Source organism: Bactrocera neohumeralis, chromosome 4 (assembly GCF_024586455.1).
Source record: "Bactrocera neohumeralis isolate Rockhampton chromosome 4, APGP_CSIRO_Bneo_wtdbg2-racon-allhic-juicebox.fasta_v2, whole genome shotgun sequence".
Taxonomy (NCBI): domain Eukaryota; kingdom Metazoa; phylum Arthropoda; class Insecta; order Diptera; family Tephritidae; genus Bactrocera; species Bactrocera neohumeralis.
The window spans coordinates 89,783,986-89,806,320 of record NC_065921.1 but is presented as its reverse complement, the minus strand read 5'-3'; the positions used below and the strand labels follow the sequence as shown (position 1 = coordinate 89,806,320).

General features: G+C 33.1%; 4 protein-coding genes across 6 annotated transcripts; 1 reads left to right on the top strand and 3 right to left on the bottom strand.

Moving 5' to 3' along the window:
* The first annotated feature begins 338 nt into the window (after window positions 1-338).
* On the top strand, window positions 339-2,315 carry LOC126757142 (retinol dehydrogenase 12-like). Its single transcript, XM_050470795.1, has 6 exons — window positions 339-587; window positions 645-810; window positions 1,240-1,337; window positions 1,396-1,552; window positions 1,617-1,876; window positions 1,938-2,315. The coding sequence occupies exons 1-6, from the start codon at window positions 526-528 to the stop codon at window positions 2,176-2,178; spliced, it is 984 nt and encodes a 327-aa protein (XP_050326752.1). The 5' UTR covers window positions 339-525; the 3' UTR covers window positions 2,179-2,315.
* Window positions 2,316-2,631: 316 nt separating this feature from the next.
* On the bottom strand, window positions 2,632-13,836 carry LOC126757139 (protein 5NUC-like). 2 transcript variants are annotated; one of them, XM_050470790.1, is made up of 8 exons: window positions 13,416-13,836; window positions 4,833-5,072; window positions 4,609-4,759; window positions 4,286-4,542; window positions 4,101-4,222; window positions 3,860-4,014; window positions 3,495-3,795; window positions 2,632-3,438 (listed from the first exon to the last, which is right to left on the bottom strand). In XM_050470790.1, exons 2-8 carry the CDS (start codon window positions 5,057-5,059, stop codon window positions 2,873-2,875), a joined length of 1,779 nt encoding a protein of 592 aa, XP_050326747.1. In that variant the 5' UTR covers window positions 5,060-5,072; window positions 13,416-13,836; the 3' UTR covers window positions 2,632-2,872. The 2 variants fall into 2 exon arrangements, with proteins under 2 accessions (XP_050326747.1, XP_050326746.1); XM_050470789.1 differs by lacking the exon at window positions 13,416-13,836 and adding an exon at window positions 11,543-11,983.
* Window positions 13,837-14,216: 380 nt separating this feature from the next.
* LOC126757141 (metallophosphoesterase 1) lies at window positions 14,217-16,871 on the bottom strand. Of its 2 annotated transcripts, none has more exons than XM_050470794.1 (6): window positions 15,860-16,871; window positions 15,694-15,803; window positions 15,539-15,638; window positions 15,240-15,402; window positions 14,652-15,132; window positions 14,217-14,575 (listed from the first exon to the last, which is right to left on the bottom strand). In XM_050470794.1, exons 1-6 carry the CDS (start codon window positions 15,883-15,885, stop codon window positions 14,394-14,396), a joined length of 1,062 nt encoding a protein of 353 aa, XP_050326751.1. In that variant the 5' UTR covers window positions 15,886-16,871; the 3' UTR covers window positions 14,217-14,393. The 2 variants fall into 2 exon arrangements, with proteins under 2 accessions (XP_050326751.1, XP_050326750.1); XM_050470793.1 differs by having other exon boundaries at window positions 14,652-15,159; window positions 15,860-15,959.
* Window positions 16,746-18,174, bottom strand: LOC126757140 (zinc finger protein 425-like). The gene is made up of 2 exons (XM_050470792.1): window positions 18,024-18,174; window positions 16,746-17,947 (listed from the first exon to the last, which is right to left on the bottom strand). The coding sequence occupies exons 1-2, from the start codon at window positions 18,135-18,137 to the stop codon at window positions 16,910-16,912; spliced, it is 1,152 nt and encodes a 383-aa protein (XP_050326749.1). The 5' UTR covers window positions 18,138-18,174; the 3' UTR covers window positions 16,746-16,909.
* Between the last annotated feature and the right edge of the window lie 4,161 nt (window positions 18,175-22,335).

Below are 22,335 nucleotides of genomic sequence, written 5' to 3'. Positions count from 1 at the left end.
CCATCTTTTGAGGCGTCGCTATTGCTCAAACTTCCGTTGTAGATGGCGCTTCTGTCAAACTAGTTCAAGTTTTACCTCCAGGTGGCACTATCATCAAAAAGCAACTGCAGTATTATTGAATATTCAGCGCTGATTTCAAATATAATTTATAATTATAATATAATCATAAAATAAAGAAGAGAAATATTTTAATATTTTCCATTCCGTGTGAATCATTTGAAAATATTAATTGCATGATTTTGTCTCATAAGCATTTTTATGCGAAAGTATTTTTATGAATAACTTTATATCCATGAACGTTTGTGCAACTCTGGCGTTGCTTTATCTCGTTTGACTATTAACAATCGTTTTTATGTCTGGAATAAAAATTTAGAATCATTCATTTAGTTCACCTCCTTTAAGAACTAAATTTAAAAAAATTTAAACTTATTCTATGACGCATATTCGCATATTTTATAAGAATAAACTGTTGTGAAATTTCTACTATATCTGATTGTGATAATTGCGTACAAATATTATTAAGATATGATGGAGCAAATACCATATACTTGGTTATTTTTTGCAGCCGGTGCGATTTGGTTTATCAGGTATTCGATATTGTGATCTATTTAATACTATGAATGACAACAGCAAATTTTTAACAGATTATATATGCAAGGAGGCAAATACCGGAAGAGTACCACCGCAATGGGGAAAGTGGTAATTGTAACAGGAGCAAACACAGGCATTGGAAAAGAGACTGCTCGTGAGCTCGCTAAGCGTGGAGCTACTATCTATATGGCTTGTCGTGACATGGCAAAATGTGAAAAGGTGAATATTACTATCATTAAACATTAAACCAACAAATTATTTCCATTTGAATTCTAATTGTTATATTTTTACACTATATAATCCTTTTTCGAAATTGGAATCCAAAATCGAAATATTTGCCTTCGAATTTCGAAATTAAGCTTATTGAAAATATTATTATTAGTTATAGTAAGTTCATGACAAGGTCAATTAATGGACATACATATTATACGTGTAATTCTTATTTCAATGAAGTACAACACTTTTTGGTCAAACTGATGTGGCAGGTGCTACAAGGTTTCAAAAACAGAATTTCGGTAAAAATTAAGAATTAAGAATCATTTAAATAAAAAGAAAACGTAGATGAATACAATTGGTTTGCTCCAATACTAATCTGATTGTTATACCGTGTTATTAGTACATATGTACATATAATTTTTCGTATTTCAGGCACGGCAAGAACTCATCAAAGATACTTGTAACAAAAACATTTTCGGCATGAAACTTGATTTGGCTTCCCTAAAATCAATTAAGGATTTTGCTGATAAGTATGTATAATATATTTCATACTTGACTAATCTATTAAATTTGAAACTAAATTTTTAGCTTTAAAAAAATTGAGTCGAGATTGGATATTTTGATAAATAATGCCGGAATTATGCACTGTCCGCGCATGGTTACTGAAGACGGTTTCGAAATGCAGATTGGTGTTAACCACTTAGGACATTTCTATTTAACTAATTTGCTTCTTGATCTTCTAAAGGTATTTATTGTGCAATTATTAGTGAAAATATTTTATTCATAGTTTATATATATTGATTCTAAAGAAATCAGCACCCAGTCGGATTGTAGTTCTATCAAGCTTAGCGCATAAATTTGGACCTTTTAAAAAAAATGATTTTCTTAGTGAACATTCATACAGCCCTTCAAAAGTTTATTCACACAGTAAAATTGCTAACATTTTATTTGCACATGAATTAGCTAAGCGATTACAGGGTACAAAAGTGACTATAAATTCATTACATCCCGGTGTAGTTGAATCTGAATTAACGAGACATCATACTATTATTAATAACGCAGTTTTTCGGTATGTACATATAATATTTATTTCAACATTTACTAAAATCAATTAAATATTTATTATAAAGACCAATTGCGACCGTTTTGAAATGGCCATTTTTCAAAACCACACCTAATGGAGCACAAACTACAATATACGCAGCCTTGGATCCCGACTTGGAATTAGTTAGCGGAGCTTATTTTGCTGATTGTCAACCGAAAAAAACTACGGCAGTTGCTCGAGATGACCACTTGGCTAAATGGCTGTGGGATGAAAGTGAGCGTCTAATCAATTTGAAGTTGATACAGTTGGGTATAAATGAAAACTAGTATTGATAAAATCTGCAAAATTTTGAACGATTTCTTTGTGATTTAAAAATCAATATTTATCCCAAGCTTTATATGCAAAACAAAAACTTATAATAAATAAATATTTACAAATACATTGTATATGCTAAACACTTCAATATTACTTTAATTTATTTTCGAAATAGACTCGTTTAAAAGGAAATGGGGCGCACATGCTACAATTGGTCTGAATGACGTGAAAATCAATCAGTATTTATTTATCTTGGGAGTTTCCTCTTACATATAATTCTTTTCCTATTTTACACAAATTTTAAATTATTTACTACCCATTGTATAACAATACTCCGGAGTATTTTATGCTCTGTATCCCTCTGTACGCTTTTAAAATATTAAAAATTTTGAACGAAAAGAAGCTTTAATTATTACTTGCTTGATTAAAATTAGTCGTTATGCCCCTCCCCTAATAAAACAAAATTCATTTGAACATATTTTTTTTTTGTTATTTATTATACAAAACGAGATGCACGAAAAGTTTTTGGTAATCTATATTTTTAAGTTCAAAATTAATGTAAAATTGCGTTTGTGCTATTAATAATCAATATCTGAAATGTGCCCCCATAAAGATTTATACAAATTTTTGTAATTTAATAAAAGCACATTGTTTAATGCAATAAAAAATATTATTTGGGCGATTGTTTATAAAGCAGATAAATATCTAATGGATGGCTCGAAGAAAAAACATTACTAAACTGGCAAGAGTTAGGCTTATAAAGGATTTGGCATCCGATGCGCCGGAGGTGCTTGACTCAATAACCTCAATTCGACCTTCCAATTCAGGATATATGAAATCACGATGTTTTAAATATTCAACTAGCGCTTCATCATCACTCCATTTCATCAATATGGGTTCTGTACCATTCTCAACCAAATTGTATTCATCTCCACCATTTACCAAGAATGCAGTAGATATAATCTTATATGTTTTGGAATCGTCCAACGGTTCGTAATCTGGCATATCACATTCACCACAGCGTACTTCCACCGAAGTAACCCGACTACCCTCCTCATTGCGGTAATCGTATGTGACATGTAAACCAGAAAATTGTAGAAAACCGCCATTAGAGTCTTGAGTGCGTTTTTTGGCCGACAATTCGAGGCTTTCGCGTAGTCGTTTTCCAGATATACTAATCACATACAAATTGTTCTTAAACGGCAGAACAGTTATAACATCATTTTCTGTAATTGAACCATCCGAGCGCTTATCGATTCCGGAACGTATACCTATTTCGAAAATAAACATAAATTTTATATCCATTTGAATATTTCTTGCCACATACCTCCGCCATTCATGATTGCAATTGGTGCATCAGTCCAGAAAGCACCACCTTGGTCTTCGATAACTCGAGCATAAATCATTGAGTCAGCAACTAAATTGCCCAAATTACATTCCACACTGCGACACACAGTCGAACGACCATCTAATTGCACCTTTGTATGACCTACAATTGTGTTCTCCAGATCGGTAATGTTTGGACGATACACATCAAGTAATTGTAGAATATCGCTTTCTCGTGGCACATCAGCGTTCAACAAAATTGGCGTGCCATCAATTTCGATCAGATTTCCGTCCTTATCGAACTAAAATCATTGTGTTCTTTATGTATCAAGCAAAAGTAAAAATCTTAACTTTGTGATAATTTACCTGTAAATGCAATTTTCCTAAATATTTTGTGTAGGCATATGCTTGCACAACTGGCACTTCTTTGCCGCTCTGCTGCTTCACAATTGTCGGATAGGGGCCTTCAATAGGTTCCACATCGGGCGCGTTCCCGGTATATAAAAATGTGTGTGAATGACCTGAACACATAGAAAATGTAATTATATAATAGACAGTAGATAAGGGAATATAAATTATTTTATTTACTTATATATTAAAAACTTACCGCCAATAACCAAATCAATTTCTGGACAATTAGCCGCTATCTTCTGGTCTGTTTGATAACCTGAATGGCCCAAAGCGAATAATATGTTTATACCTTGTGCTTTCAACTTTGCAGCCTCCTCACTAAAATCATCGTCAGATTACAGATTTTGTATTCCATTATATATGTATGTATCTGCTACTTACTTAATGCATTCAATTTCGTCTTTAAATTCAAGGGTGTTGGGTGTTATTAAAAACTTGGTATCGGGTGTCAAATAACCAATTAGACCAACTTTTGTACCGTTAACTTCGAGGACTGTTGAGTTCATTAAATTCTTGGCCGCACTCAGTTCGGGCGTCTTACTTAAATCCAAGTTGCATGTCAAAACGGGGAAATTAACTTTTTCCAGGAATGGCAGGAGACCTTCAATTTTTTCATCAAACTCATGATTGCCCAGTGACTGAAGATGAGAACAGCAAAGTGAATAATTTTTAATACAATTTTTACACTAACTGATTTAACATACAATTGCATCTGGTTGCAATTTATTCAGGAATGCTGCACTAATATTATCCTTGAAAATAGTGAACCATGGCGTGCCGGTGTATGTGTCGCCAGCATTCAAATAAATCACGGGTGTGCCACCGTTCTTCGCCTCTTCTCGATATTTTCGCACTCTGCAATTTAAAAATGTGCGAATGTTGTTACTAAAAAAGAACAGAACAGGAAATAAGACTTTCGCACACTTACTCATGTGCAACTCGCGCGAATCCGCCGTAGCATTTATTGGAATCGGCATCCGCTTGCAAACAGTTGCCGCCATTTACGTTCGTCTGTTCGAAACGAGCATGCATGTCATTGTTGTGCAACACCATAAACTCAGTAGCCACAAGCGCTTTTCCACCGATCGGGTTGGCACGTGATTGGTGCATCAACACGACACAGAGCACAAAAAGGTATAAAATTATTTTGGCCATTTCTTTGCTAAGTCTGCAATGAAATTAAGGTTACTTAGATTTGATCGTCTATTGATTATAATTTCCTTAATTATACATAATATACTAAACATCGCAAGCTTATACTCGTCAGTTTTAATATATTTTGCTTATTAGTTTTTTTTTTAATATTTCCGTTTTATTATTGTTGTAGTAGTTTTAAGCCCTTCAGTAAATATAAAAATGCAAACAATAAATTTGAAAATTAACGTCTCATTATTTTTTTTACCGTCTTTCCAAAACTCTGATGATAGTTGGTTGTAACTGAGCCTTAAATAGACTTAATTTACTCTGAAACTTAACTATTTCATTGCCCAAATATCTGTGTATTTCTTTTCCTTAAGGGGCTATATCAGTGTGAAACTTTCAAAAAATCGATATTTTTTTTTGCTTTTTCGATAGTTTATATTTTGAAAAATATCCAGTGAAATCGGCCGACCGATTGACTTCAAATTGAAACTGAGTATTCTTGAATATATAATATTTACTATACAATGACCTACGATATTTTTGATTGGTTGAAAATTGTCAATTGGGCATTAAAAAACGACCGTTTTTTTTACCTAAAAAACGAATTTTTTTCAGAACTACGCCATTTTGTTAATTTTTGATATTTTTCAAAAATCGTAGGTCATTATATAGGAAATACCTTCAGCAGTTGGAGAACTTTTTTTTTCGCACCTCCGAACACAGCACATATGTAACTCCGTTATTTTTCAATATTAAAAAAAAAATCTTAAAATATAGCTTATTATGTCCAAAGATCTTCGAAACATCCGAACGAATACTTTCTTATAAAAAATTCACGAAAATCGCCTAATTTTTCATGGATTGCACTGGTATAGCCCCTTAAAGAAACTTATCCGTCGTAATTATATCTTTTTGCACAAGAAGAAAAACTCCAATATACTCGTAATCAACGTATATTTTTGGAGCTTCTCATTTTCTATTTTTCTTACGAAAATACCGTTATTTTTGAAGTTGGCTTCGCATGATCAAAAATAAAACACAACACAACCAAATTGAATATAAAACGTGACTATAAATGTGTACATGTGTATGTATGTGTGCATAGAACGTGAACCATGGTCCAATATAATATAAACACATAGTTACATATACTTATGTATTTGATTTCGTCAAACGAATGTCGTGAGTAATTAACCGTTGAATTTGAAACTACCTTTTCTGCGGCAGGCAAACAAGTGAACCGATCTTCTACAGGATTTAGACGCGATTAATCGCTCTAACTAAGCTGACAGGAGAATTGCGCTAAGTTGTATATTTTTACTTGTACATACATATGTACATACACGTGTTTGTGTAAAGACATGTATGTACATACATAAATCTGCACGTAAATTACGCTATCTGACAAACATCATTTTGGGCAATAAAAGTGGCAGACTCGAGTGCTATAGTGTCGATAAGATACTATGTACTTACATATGTACATATACACATACATATACATATGTATGTCCACAAATATACATAACAGCTTTGGCAAATAGTTCCTCAAAATGCAGAGTTTTGTTTTTAGAGTTACATAAAGTAACGAAGTTCTAAATCTTATCTTGTCGTGAGTGCTCGATGAACTACCAACAATATTTCGCTAATATAACTCATTAATTTTTGTGTAGTATGTTATATGTCAATTATGGCTGTGAGATTGTTTTTATTGACATTCAGTTATATACAGCAAGAAAATTTCAAGAACCTTATCAACTAACTGTAATTGCTGACCAGTTTTATACACTCCTGTTATAATATTAGGGCATGTGCACGAAAGTATTATGTGTGTAGAATATTTAAGCACACGTTTTTTGCAACCGAGAGGCTTAGATCTGTTATGCCTCACACAAAGTCCAGTCAGCACATTTTACACATCGTAACACCCAGAAGGAAATCACAGAAACCCTTTAAAATATAGATATAAATGATCAGAATGATTAGTCAATTAAGCCATGTCCGTCTGTCTGTGTATACGCGAAATAGTCTTTCAGTTTTCGAGATATCGATCTGAAATTTTGTTCAGAACATTTTCTCTGCAAGAAGCTGCCGACATTGGATCACTATATGCTAACTTCCATACAAGCTGAATGATCATGGTCAAGTTCATGTATGAAAAACTTTTTAATTTGACGAGATATCTTCATAAAATAAGTCATGCATGATTGTTCAAAGCACCGCTACAATCTCCGAATCACTATCATATATTGTACTCTAACTACAAAAGTATCACAACTCGAAAAATGACAAATGTTCAGGAGAAGCAAAAAACAGTTCAGTCAAATCGTCATTAATAATATAGAAAATCTTCTTTAAAAAGCGTCTCTCTCAAATATGACTGATTTTCCAGATAAACAGAGAAATTAAGACACAATTTTTAGTTAAGGGATCCGATAACACCGTGGTGATCATCATATTTATTTCATCAAATGTGACACATTTCATACAATACAACTGATTAAATTCACTGTATTCCAGATAAAGAGGCACAACTTCGCAGAATACAACAGAAAATTCGCGATTTATTTCAGTAGTATTCTTTAGTTATTACAGGGTTTGTCCGGAAAGTAATAGGACTGATTTTCTTCTGCCGCTACGATGTTGCTTTAGCAAGAAATGGTGTGTTTGAGATTGCGACAATGTGACTCGTGTGCGCAAAGTGCTTTTGAACTCAGACCGTCGACTAAGTATTCGTTTAATTGCCCAGATGTATTGTAACGGAGCAAGAGACTCAAACGAAAGGGCAATCGGGTCCGACAAGACATCTCGGCTCTCAAGGCTATTCCAGAGAATGCCTTCCATGACGCCTTCAATGCTTGGAAATCGCGCTGGCAGCGCTGCATGGATGCAGATATGTAGGTTCAATGAATTTTTTTAAATCGACTCAGTCCTATTACTTTCTGGACAAACCCTGTACAGCACGAGCGAGGCAAAAACAAAAAGTAGATCTAACGGTGATTTTGTAGTTACGTGAGATAGTGATGACAAAGCAATTTCTTGGATAGGTAGATATGTAATTGTATTGCGAATTGAAATATTAAAAAAAAAAATTGTTTTGAAAATTAAGTTCTTGTATTCAAACTTTTTTATATGTATGTATGTGAAAGATAATACAGCTTCGGCGCAACCGAAGTTAAGGATTTTTCTGGTTTTTATTTGTATTTATGAGGCTGTATATCGTAAATAACCCGCCAATGACATATTTATAAATTACACAATTACAATAAATTAGCACACTAACTGCTGCCTTTACTTGTAAATTTTAACCGCAGGACACTCCTTTAGTTATCTGAATACATACATATGTACATACATGTTTAAAATTTTTTACTCATTCATGACATGCATATGTATGGGTGTGTAAAAAACTGACAATCCTACCAGTGCCCTTAGTTTAATTAATGCAATATTCTTAGTAAAACGTGATTAAAAGATGTAAATACTACATACATACACCTACATGAAGTTCATTGTTTTGCGTCTCGGTTTGTATAATTATTGTTAAACATGCAAGCCTTAAATCATATGCTTTTATATTGTATGAGTGAGCATTCGCAGCTGAACTAATTTCTTTAATTTCAAAATAAACATTTGGGGCAAACAATGGAATTTAAAGTGGGTGATAGGCAACAATTGGCACAACAGCAACAAGGCAGTCTGGATGCCACAGAACCGAACGCCCGAAAAGTGCTAGTTCAAGGTTGCCTGTTGAGCATGGAAACACCATCACAAAAGTATTTCAAACCGTTATGCCATACACATACGGATACTACATATTAGTATATTTAGTAAAATAATTATAACAAAAACCATGTTACGTACATTCTATACATACATATGTACTTGAGCAATAAAAAATTGCTAATTCAACATTCCTTATATGTATGTATGTATGTATGTACATATATATAATATGGTATATGAAGTCATTTGCGAACATTGTTAATTGCAAATACATATCTGTATATATGCACATCCATACGTACATACATACATACATATGTACATATGTACATAAGAACGTTGATACGTTTTTCTCCAAGTGTCCGACTTTTAATTATTCATTACTTCTTTTTAGGGAGCGTTTTATTAAGGCCATTTATAAATGCAAATAATGACCGTTTCATAACGGATTCCGTTCCTTAAATTCATGGAAAGTAATTTGCGAGTAATCGACTTGGAATGTAGCAGGGCGCTAACATAATTCATATAATAAAAGAATATTAAAAATGTAGATGTTATAAGTAACCAAGATATATAATACAATGTTAATTACACCCATACTCGTGTTGTATTTGCAAAAATTATTAATTCTGAGGTCATGTTCATAAAGTGTTCACACAGCAAATTACCCATACGCTGTATTGTAAGTGGAGAATTTAGGTATTGGTATTTGAGAACTTAACACGCAGAACTTTGTTTACGTTTATTTTATATCTAAGTACACGCATACTTATGTATGTATGTATGTTCGATCTGAGTATTGAAAAGTATTCAGACCTAGATCTACGAAGAGAGCTTAAGGGCTGTTTTTTCATTGTCTGCTTAGCAGCCATCTGTCAGTTAAGTTCTGTTTGGCTTAACCAAGACTCCTTCTTTTGGTATAGAAACTTTTTTTTATCCAGAACTTAACTGCTAACCTGACATTGAGGAAACGTCCCTAAGAAAAGCAGGTACTAAAAAAACATAGTTTTCCATTTTATACTAATAAATAAATAAACAAATATGTAACATTTTAGTCGACCACTTTTTGCCATTTTCCGCTAGAGCCATTATTCCGTCATTGGTGGCTTACGTGACATTCTTCCCTTTTTTATACAAAAATTTCAAAATATAGCGATTTTCTTCATTATTTTCACTAATTTTTGAACAGCTGTAACTGAAAAGTTCCCCGAATTTAATTTTTTGGTTAAATTAAAATCTTACCTTTCCAATGCTATATACATATGGTGCGACACAATGTGATTGGTAGCACTGGAGATATACGAAAAATACAAAAAGACTTTTTCGACTACCCAATATTAAGCTGATTACTCGAAAAAGGATGCGAAATATGTCTATATAAATTAATTACTTTATTTTGTTTTTTATTGGTTTGTTTTCAGCAAAATTGCATAAATCGCGTTTTCATTGTGGTATATTACTTTGCAATTAATTTAAAATATGTAAATATTCTAATCGCACTTGTATTAGGATGCTACAACTTGAGCCACGCCTGATAATTTGATATATCTATATTCATACACACATATACATATGTACTTATGTAGATATCATTCATTCTTACACCTATGAAATGTACTTAGCCGAGCTTCTCCTCACATTTGAGATGTGTACGTTGATGTTATCTTATGATGAGTTTTAAATCATCTCTGTCGCCATGAAAAAGGCTCGTTTGCCGGAAACTTAATGTTTTCAATGAAATTATTGCGGTAGCTTAATGTGGGGAGCGAGTGAATCGGAAACTCAAATATTTAAATTCAGTTAGGTTTGTGGAGTGGAAATCCACTCATCAATTCATTTGGTTAATGTTTCGATTGGGAAGCGTCTTTCATTACTAAAGATCTGAAATACGTACAGAGTACACCAACTTTGACTTTCTCCAAGTCTTGAGGCTAAAATATATGAACGCATCATAGGTCACTTGAGGACATAAGAAAGCGAAATAAATTAAAGGTCGTTGCAGCCAAGAAGTAACACTCGTTTTTCTCATAATGAGCCTGTTTTGTAAGAGAAGTAAGTTTGTAAGGTGAGAATGGAAACTGTAGGGGACTTGTTGAAACAAAAGTGTGGAGTTTACCTGCAGTCAATATGCAAAACCTAATACAATCTTACTTATGTACATACATACATATGTACATACATATACACAATGATGCAAGATATAATTTGAAATGCGTTACATATGTATGTATGTATATGCTTACATATGTATTTTTTAAAACATATTTTTTGATTGGAAATTTTGAAAATTTACTTCAGATCTTTTATAAATCAGTTATGTACATATGTACATAGTATATAATAGATTTGAATTTTTAAAATATAACAAAATATAATATTAATTTATAGGCATATGTAAAAATTTAACCTCATTTATCAATCGAACCGTAAGAAACTGGTTGCAGATGTTTTTTCCTATACTGTAAGTATTATAAATAAATATGTGTGACGGCAAACAAAATCAACAGGAAAACGCATCTGACAAGCACGCGATCATTGTATCTGCAAGTGGCCAATGACAAAAAGTGGAGAAAGAAAAACAAATCAAATAACATATAATTTTCTAAATTTGTCCTATTATATGTACATAACATTATTTTAGATACAGTGGCGGCAAAATTTATGCCGGGGTCAAAGAGTATATCACTTTTATCAATTAAAGAGATGTAAGATGGGAATTTACAGAGATATTAACACATATTCGCGCAAATAGGCAATGCTATCACTCACTTGATATGTATGTGATCATATGTTGTATAACTTCTCGATAGGTAAATATTAAAACGAATGCACAAGCGTAAAAATCTCGTTCACTTAAGGCCCTATTTAGCACTTTATGACAATGTCACGATCAAAAACAACCCGGCAACTGGTTCGTACTTGTACACCTACTCGCGTACGTACATTTCGTACATGAGTTCGAGCAACTAAACAAAACAACAGTGGACGCAACCTGCAAGACCAGTGCCAACGACTCCACTAGATGTTTTGAAACAAATTTTGTATATTGTGCCACAGGGCCCAATACATGCGCACATTCATCAGTAGGAATATGCGAACAACCAAACACACTTAAATGACTGTAGGAAAACGAATGCCACGACGAACAGAGCATTACGCAGTGTTCCTGCTGACGAGCGTTTTTAGCAAGCTTTTAAAATATATACATATGTATATCGTTTTTCTAAGCTCGGGAGAAAACGTGAATGGTATTTGCCATACTAAACCGACTCATGACGCCCAAGTGTGAAACTAGTGATGATGAGTTCCTAGAATAGTTTAAGTCTAAATGATATTTGCACGTACTTACATACATACGTACTAAAAATACGCACATACATATGTATGTATTATGTTTGTTGTATTCCGCTGGCTCTGAATTATTGGAAATAAAATGTAATAAATTAATAAAAATAAGTGTGCGTGTAAAGCTGTACTAATGCTGTTATTTTAGTTTACGGAGATATTCAAAATTGTCCCGTTAGTTATATAAATTGTTTTATTAGTACTTACTACACGAATGCCTGTGTGCTATAAGCTTATAAACAAAGTCGATCATAAAGATTAGATCATATATGTATGTATGTATATGGTATTGTTGGTTTTATTCAATAATATAATTTTCATAAGATTAAGAGTGTCGGTAGCGAGTATTTGCTAGACCTATAGAAATATAAACACCTATCTCTAACTTATCTGGAAATTCATATTTGCATTCATATACATATGTACATACATACATATGTACATGTGTACATTTGAAGTCGTTTGTATGTAAATACCCGTACTTATGTATATAATTTTATGTTTAGTCAAAACTACTAATCGCAAATGGATAATATTTTAAAAAATTAAGTATTTGAAGTATCCTTTTTGTTTTGATAAAAAATTATTTCGAGTTAGCAATCAGAATTTTAACTCAGAAACATTTATACGTACATATGTATGTGCTACCCAAGTATAATATATCCGTTACTGCAAAGGAAATAAAAAATAATACAAACGTAATTGAAAGAAGTTCTTCAATTTTCATACCTTGTACATATGTATGTATTTATAATCATACAACATATGTATGTATGTATGTATATATGCGAATGCACTATGTATATATAAAAATAACAGCTGGAAAACCACGAAACGAATGTACGTATTTATATAAACGTTTATATATGAGTTAATAACACGTGACAATAATCAATATTTTTTATTTATGGCTAAATTTGCAGTTTGTGTAGAAAAAATAAATAAAAATACTTCTATTCTCATGGAAGTAAATTCAACTTTTTTAGTTCCCAAAACATTCTAATCAATAAAAATGCCTTTATAACAGAAACTTAATATTATTATAAATAAGTTGAACATTATTTACAAATTGTCTTCTGTAACCGTTTGCATAATAAAATAAAACATAAAATACAAAATTCAAAAATTTTTTTTTTTACGAAAATACTGAAAATTTTCAGACTGTAAATAAAATTACCTAAATGAAAGTGTGTGTTGTGTCGAATTTTTAAAAATATGATTATAGAATGTATTCGTTTTTTATTGTTTTTAAAATTAAAACAATACATACGAATGTCGAATGTTTAAAATAACTTACTTGATGAATATGTTTTACACTTATTTCGCAGTAACTGTATATGCTTAAAAAAATACATACATATACATATGTATGTACTTCCTATAAACACAAAAACCAACTGTTACTTTTCAAGTTTTTTTTTTACATCGAGTTTTGTTTTTGGATATGTATGTATACGTTGAGGTCGTTTTTTAATCTCTTTATTAACAATTGTAAGCGGCTCTTCAAGTTAATTAATATGAGAATATCTTGCATTTATAAGATAACGAAATTTTAGGGCTTTGTTCAAGCAATTTGAAATGAAACTACATTGCTCGCAAAATTATTTGTCGCACAAACGTGTTATTTTTATGAAATAATCTCCAAACACTTATACGTATGTAAGTATGTATGGGCTTTGTAATCTCCGTTGCTGAATTTTTTACAATTATCTGACATTAACGACTAAGCGTGTTCTGTTCTGCCGCCCCTACACAACCTTTCGATCGACTAAACTTTACGTGATTTACGATGTTCGCCCACGCTCGGATTTCTTACGAGTAAAAAATATCGTTTGACATGTACATATTTACTGTACGATGTGCAGTTGTGAAATCCGTAAGTAGCTGAATTCGCAGTAACACAATATACATATTCACATATCTACGATAATTGTATTGGAGTTACATGGGTATAGCTAATAATGTCATAATGCGAATACAGATGAATCAACAAATATGTATATAATAATTATTTTGATAAGAATTCCTTTTATTTTTGTAAATATAATGAAATTTAAATTTTCTGAGTATACGCTTAGCAAAAAAAGAGTTATCCAAATCGTTATTAAACGTATATGAGTTACTCTTTAATATTTTACTTAATAACAATATAAATTCAACAGATACTGATTACACTTTTAATATTTAATATTATTTATAGGTTTCAACCTTTACAGAATATGGATTTTAAGTTAATTAATTTTACATTTTATATACATATATGTTATATCTAAAATTAAGACATGTTTAAAGTACGGTTGTATAATGATTGACGCTTAGCTACGCGAAATGGGCATCGCGTCATCATTCTGAACACAATGAAACCACAAATTGATAGAAGCAGCCAAAATAAATATAAAAACAGATAAATGAATCGGTTGGGCAGCCAGAGTACTGTGTAGCTAAGTTGATAGTTTTCTGCAAAGTAACGCATATATTAGTATGAAAGTATACTATTAATATTTATCAAATCGAATAATCATAATTAACTCACCTAACACCGCGTACCCAAGACCCATCTTCATTTTCCCCATGCGGTACGAAGCTGTAGGTACCATAATCTCCAGATACTGATGCTCCTTCTCTTTTAGAGAGCGCAAATCGAAATGTCGCACTGTCGACTCATAAAAATTTACTACGTGCGTTGATGGATGTATGAATATTCTAGATTCATGCCAGTGGCCAGAGAATATAACATGAGGATCCAATTCACTAAGTACCGAACGCAAAAGTGGTCCACCACCAATGAGAATTGGGGCATGCGAAATACCTACACGTAAGCGTTGTGCATTGTGTTCACGGTCTGGATTCGAAAAGTCGAGCATCATCCGATTTATTTTAAAAAACCGTAACATATTTTCGTAGTCAAAGAGATCTTCACTTTGGAAAGACTCTTCGAAGCGGCGCACATTTGAATTTGAAATATATTCTCCATCCTCACCGCCAATGTCGTTATCTCCCGGTACATGAATCCGCTGCGCATATGGAGAGATTAATTTGAACTATATACATTCATACATACATATATATATTTACATGTTAAATTTTGAATGTAGCTCAACCTGAAATGCGGGTAACTTACTTTTATGTTTGTGTTCGTATTGTAAATTCGATTGAATCGTTTGACGTAGCTATCAAAGTCTTGTTGGTTTGCAATGCTTCCCTCATCTAAGAGATCGCCAAGAAAGCAAATAATATGTGGCTGTGTAAAGTCTAGTGTTCGCTCAAAAGTCTTTTTCAAATATCTGGGGCGAAAAAATTAAAGTAGAATTTATTTTTTAAAACTTATAATGATTAATGATTTATTTTCACATGGTGAACACATAAAAACCTTATAATAAAATGATTTCAACCATATTGGTACAAAAATTGTATTTTTACCTATCTGCATCGTAACGCGAAATAGGGCTCCAAAACCCCTTCTCGTAAGAATTGCCAATTAATTGTGGATCCGCTACAAACAATATTCTTGTACAGTTATCTAAATAAAAGTAATTAGCAAAAAGTTATAAATATTAATGAATTGTATTAATTACCGTGTTTACAATAAATTTGTTGCCATGTGGTCTGGTTGATGTAATAAACTATAAATTCGTTGAAGAAAACCAGCAACAAAGACAGAGATATGAATCCACGTATTATTAACCTAAAAGATAAGCTTTATTAATCATCAAGATTTGAAATATGTCAATACAAACGTACCGATTTATCAATCGAAGCGATGCCATAGTATATGTCTCGAAAATGTTTCACTTTGTTTCTTCTTAATAAATAATAATAATTCTATAAATAATTTAATTCCATAAAAGCAGCTAAGCTTTCAAAAATGTAGTTCCTTTTTATTTGGTTGCTACATAACACCGTGTTCCTTTTACTTCTTAGGCTCCAAATGGCCTTTAAAATAAAACCAAACTAAAGTTCATTTACTATGTCTGTCTTAACTGATAATTAATTTTGCAACGAAATTTACATGCACTAAAATAGCAAACAAGCATTCTCAATACTCATTGAGCGATACTGTTCCGGTTGAGGTCCACTATTTATGTTCACAAATTCTGCGATAAAAGGCAACCGCTTTCAGCCTGGCTGTATAAATAATAAACGCCATTGTAGCAGTCTGCTACGTCACTTCTTTCATAATTTAATTAAAGAACATTAACATTTGGCTTATGGCTTTCGATTTGTTGATTGTATAAGAGCATATGGTGTATGTTTATACCTATGTATGTTTGTATGTGGTTATATATTTTTTGTTATGCTGCCTGCTCCATTTACTTAGTATATTGTGGGTAGGTCTCTTGTATTCGCATTAACTCTTTTACAATCTCATTATTTATTTGTAGGTACTTAGTTAAAGGTTCTCTAACTTTTTGGCTTTAATTATGCAGATGTATATTCTTGTGAAGAAGAAATTGTTGCTGCATCTTATTTGGCTGCATATTTATTTTGGTGTTTTTCCCTTTACAGTTGTTCTTCAGTTTTGTTTTGCTTAAGCCTTTCGTAAAATTGTTCCCAGTTTGAAATTTTTTCTGCGCGTGGATAAAAGTTGATCGTTTTAAATCATGAGAGAACCTTAAAAAGTGGCAACTTTCAGTACAAGGGCTTACATATATTCAAATTAGTGAGCCCCTTTTTCACAGTTGGTTATTATTATTTTTGGGTATAAAGCCAAATATTAATGGTTTGATATAAAGCAAAGAAATTATGGCTATTTTTTTTCGGTGCTTCCAAGCAATCAATACAAGTATTTAACTAGTAGATGTTATGTATATTCCGCACGTGCTCTCTCAATCCACATTTTGTTGTGAAGCGTCTTTGGCAATAGGAGCATGGCACAACACTACGTTTGCATTTATCCTTTAAAATATGTTCATCTAGCTTTTCTTTGAAACGAAAAGGATAGCCACAATGTGGACAATATACAATTTCATTTTTGTGAATAACTTCATTATGGTATTTCCATTGATCATAAACCTTAAAGTATTTGTTACAATCTACACAATGATAACGTGAGCTTGTTTGTTCCGTGTGTGTAGTGATGAAATGACGTCTAAGAGTAAACGTTCGAGTGAAAGATTGCTCACATAGTGGATCAGGACATTTGAAACTACGAGGTCCATGCCGCTGCTTTATATGTTCTAACAAGTGGACTTCCCGCATATAAGCACGACCGCATTCATTACATAAATGTTTTTTATCTGCAGGTAGTATTTTGTGGTCTATCTCTATATGTCTATACAGTGTTGGTTTCCAAGAAAAGCTTTCAGAACAAATAGTACATGTATAGATATTTGGATCGTACACCCCATGCTCAATTTGTTTGTGTTCTATAAAACGTTTACCTATCTTGGTAGTAAAGTTACATCGATCGCAATCAAAGCTGGACACTGGTGTAACTTTTTTACTCTTTAAACGTTTTTCTGCTGGTTCGTAATTATCTGAGAACTGACTTTCGTGGTCTCCAAGACATTCAGAATTGTTGGGATTTTCATTTTTTATCATATGAAGTTGCTTGACAGATTGTAACAAATGCTCACCATTTGGTTCCAATGGTATTGATTCTTCCAAATCACTACAAGCGGAAGCAGGCTGGTATTTTCCATAGCTTTCTACGTTAGAGCTTTCTGTCTTCGGAGTTGGAGATTGTCTTGATAAGCAACTTTCCTTTAAACGACGAAACTGGACAAATTCTTCTGATTCTTGGCATCGCAATATAATCTTTTCCGCAACCAATATCGATGCAGCGCAGCGTCGGCAAATGTGTGCCTCTGGCTCAAACTTTTTTGAAACCTGTGGAAAGTACGTACATACATAGTATATTTTAAAATACGACCATTCTGAATTAATAGCAAATTTTATAATGTACTTTTACTCCACTGATGTTAAAAATAACACTAGGTAAATATTTTTTCCTCATACATTCGTAGAGAGAAAAATTCTTAGGATTTTCTTCAAAACAAATCCGACAACAGAGAGTCATTTTTGATTATTTCTATGCACCTTCTCAAATATTTTGGTTGCTCAATACGTTCCACAACATACATATGTATGTCTAATCCAACAGCTGTTGTAAAGCGTTCGCTTTTGGATGTAATTATTCAGACATGGCATATTAGGGTGGTGAAGTTGTGGTAAGGTAAAAAATGAACTTTCCAGGTGGCAGCGACAATAATTGCAATGTGACTAATATCTAGGAAATGACTAATATCCGAGAAGTTAGGTATTTCGACCCGTGATCTTCACTGCTCTGGACGTTTGCCCCTGTGAATAGGCTACATTTCTTTGTACATGTATTCCAAAAGGTAAATTGCGTACAAGCGTAGTATAAAGGAAGTGTTTAGATATCTACATAAGTATGTATGCATGTAGCACCGAGCATTTGCATATCGCAAAACTGTTTGTATGTGTGTTTGAAGGTTTTTAGAATATCTACATATTTATGTGACAGTGTATGTGAATCGGGTGAAAAGGAAACAACTTTAGGGGTAGTCAATAGGAAACCCCCTCGGAACACTATCGTAACAATAACAAAAGGCACTTCTTTGGTTTGGCGGGCGGTCGTACCATAAATCTTTAACTTTATGGCATCAATAAATGTCGAGGAGAGCTGCAAAATCGTCGTCGAGCAGAAATGGCTGCGTCGGCAGCGACGTGCTGAAGGATTCGTAAACACATACCGACTGCTTATGTGACGGACAACTGAACGGTAGAGTGCCAAGATAAAGCTGGTTGGTAGTATTCCGATTAAGTTGGCTGACAATTACCACCCCTCGCTAAAATGTTTATGCTTTCTCTGCCTCATTATTTAGAATTGTGTTTATGTACCGTCATGCGTACATACATACATACATACATTGGCCGAGTGTTTTCTAATACATATGTACATATGTATGTATGTAGGTTTGTGCTGGTGTACCCGGTAGTAAAATTATGAAATACACAAACAAGATACATTTATGTTCTTGTTGTTATGTAGCAAGGTTCAAGTAGACCACCGCTTTGACTCTTTTAATTAGAATATTGATTGATTTAATATTTTGCTAAACAAATTAGAGAAATAATTTGAAACTCGCACAGTATGTAGTAAAACTTTTGCAACTTACATGTCGTTGCCGCTTGAGGGGCTAGTACAATGTACAATCTCTGAGTTGTGTTGCTCAGAAGCCTGAAAATTCGTCAACCATGAATAGTTGGTAGTTTCGTATTATGAGCGCTCGGAAATTTTCGACGGGGTAGGAATATATGTATGTATGTCTTATTACTATCCCCCATAACTGCGCCAACAGCAAGGATATGTCCTTATTACATGCCACACCATGTCGGCGCATAACGCAAGGTTAAGGGGTGTACAAAAACTATAAAATCCGAATTACTCTGCGCAACGTCACTATGACGCGGCTGTGCGGTTGGGTCGTTTGAATGAACGGTCGTAAAACAGCGAGCAGTCGTCGATGCTCGTAAATGCGAACATCATTATCGGCTTTAGGGCTGATGAACATTATCGCGCAGGATTAAAACATGTACATATGTATGTGTGTTTAATCATAACAATCTTCAACTTTGATGAAATTACTACTTCTTGCGCTTTCTCCACGAGTTTGTCATAAAAATCCACTTCCACATGCGGTCGTGCGTTTCACACCTTACTTGCACAACAAATCAAACTGCTAGAGCGCATAAATTTTCTACTTTACTTATACCATACACTTCTGCTACTCATACTACCAAATCCGTTCATTTACTACTTTTAAAAACCTTACCTAGTTTTATCATCCAGCTTAGCTCTCTGCCTTGTGCAACCCCCAGCCGTACACTTTACTAGTCTAGAATGCAAGCGTGACCGTCACGGCGTCCTTTGGTTTTCGTCCTTTTCATTTTCATCGCATTGTTATCAGGAGCTCGCAACACAAAACGCTCATGAGAAAGGCTAATAAAAAAGTCGTAAACTCTTAAATTGACGCTTAGAAAGTGGCTTTCCGCTACAGAACTTTGCAGTTGAATGGGTGGAATGAACTTCTATTTGCTGCCACAGCATTTTACGATCGCGCACGCACAGTTCTCCTTGCGCCGCTGTGTTTGTGGGATGTTAATTAAGCCCGAATACGAAGGGAAATTGCTAACAAAGTTTATGGTTTCGCTTCCATAAAATTGTTTATTAAATAATACGCACACATACACGTATAGCAGTTTGAACTTTCTCAATTCAGTCGAATGCGCCTCATTTTCCTTTGCACAAGCACACAAATTCGTAAACAAACTTCACTTGTATTATATGTGTGTATGTACAAATGTGCACAACTCATATTTAATAAAAGTAAGAATACATACTCTTACATTCATACTTACGTATGTGCTCATAAATAATTTCCTTTATATTAATTTATGTACCGTATGTAATTATGTAAGAATTTCTTATGTAGGTATACATATGTATATCTGTATGTAAAATTAGTATTGTTGGCAACAGTATGTATGTACCTGTAGACTAAACAAAATAAAAACATGAAAAGAAAACAACAACATTACCGAAATTTCAGTCAGTCCTACCAATGTTATTTGGAGGTGTCGACGATCGTTTTCGAACCTGGTGGCGTGCTCTATTCGGGCGACTTCATGCTTCAGCAGCAACCATAAAATAAAGTAATAAACACAAAAATAAAAATAAAATGCACACCGAACTGCTTCATAACATCAAAAGAAGTTCTCGTCATCAGCATCAGCTGCAGCAGGAAGAACGGAAGCATTGCATTACCAGCAGCGAACGCTCCAAGTAAACAAGTAGTGACCCCCATAAGATGCGTACAGATCGCTCGACACCTCGAATAGTTTGTAGTTTTGTACCACACAGAAAGACCGAACGTCGTATACGAGTATATTATATAGCGTAAGTTCTCGTCCCATAAAAAAGCATAGAAAATTGTCTGCGTAAAATTTGATTGCAGTTCGTGAGACAGAAGCGTTCGTTTGTTTTCTGAAACAGCAATAAAAGAGCGATCAAACTGGAAGCGGTTGGATTCGTTACTTTATGTGGCCGCATTAATAAGGCATTAAAAAGTTTAGCAGTTGTGATACGACAATATCCACATTCTCATACTTTAATGCATACTATGTTGTGTGTGATTGGACTGTCGAGGGAGCAGGTATTGTATACATGCATACACATGTATGCACATATACACACATGTTTGAAAGTAAACAAATCGCTGTGTAATGTTTTTAATTGCTGCGAGTTCAAAGTGATCGCAAAGATCAAGGTGTGAAGTTTGTATTTGATGTCATTGCATACATATACACACATGTGTATGTATATTATGAGCATCTTTTTTAATATTTCACATCATAATTCAATGAAATATTTTCACTTTGTACTGCTTTACGGTAAATACGAATATGCATAAATATTTACCAATTTACTGCATGAATGTACATATATGTACATTCATGAGTAAGATACATGCATATGTATATTAATTTTTAACTTTAGATCCCAATACTTAAAAGCATTTCATCGACAAAAATAAATTAATATTAAATAGCAATTAGCAAATAACAATAAACTTTTTTCCACAATCGAATAGTTAATATTTCTTTGTTCTTTACAGCAGAATGTTGCACAGAGTTTACTAATTTTTTCACATATCGAGAGACATGCAAGAGAAATAGGCTTAAATATACTAAATGTGTACATTAAAATGCCAAGAAGAAATGGCTGTTTAGACGGACAATTTAAAAAGAAAATTAAATTTTCTCGAAGAAGTTAACAGATAAAACTGTAAATTTCACGAATAATTGATATGTTACAACAATCCTTTGAAAATGGAGTCCAAATACTCCTCTCCCTTCTATACATAATAAAATGATTAATTAACCCTTTGCTCAATGCTTTTGATCAACTTTCTTTTTATGAAAGATGCCTTAATGGTATCCTGCAAAAAGAAGAAGGAACTCACTAGTTCGGATCCGATCATGAGAAGTCGTAGTTCTCATTTATATTGTATAATCACAATTGAAAGTGAAAATTTGTTTCAAATATTTTTCGAAATTCAAATATGATATTTCTTATCAATAACGTCTGATTGCACTCCTCAATATATGTATGTGAGTATGTCATGAGTAAGATACCTAATATAAAATGAGAACTTTTCATTATTAAAATACAACTATATTGACAAAAATAT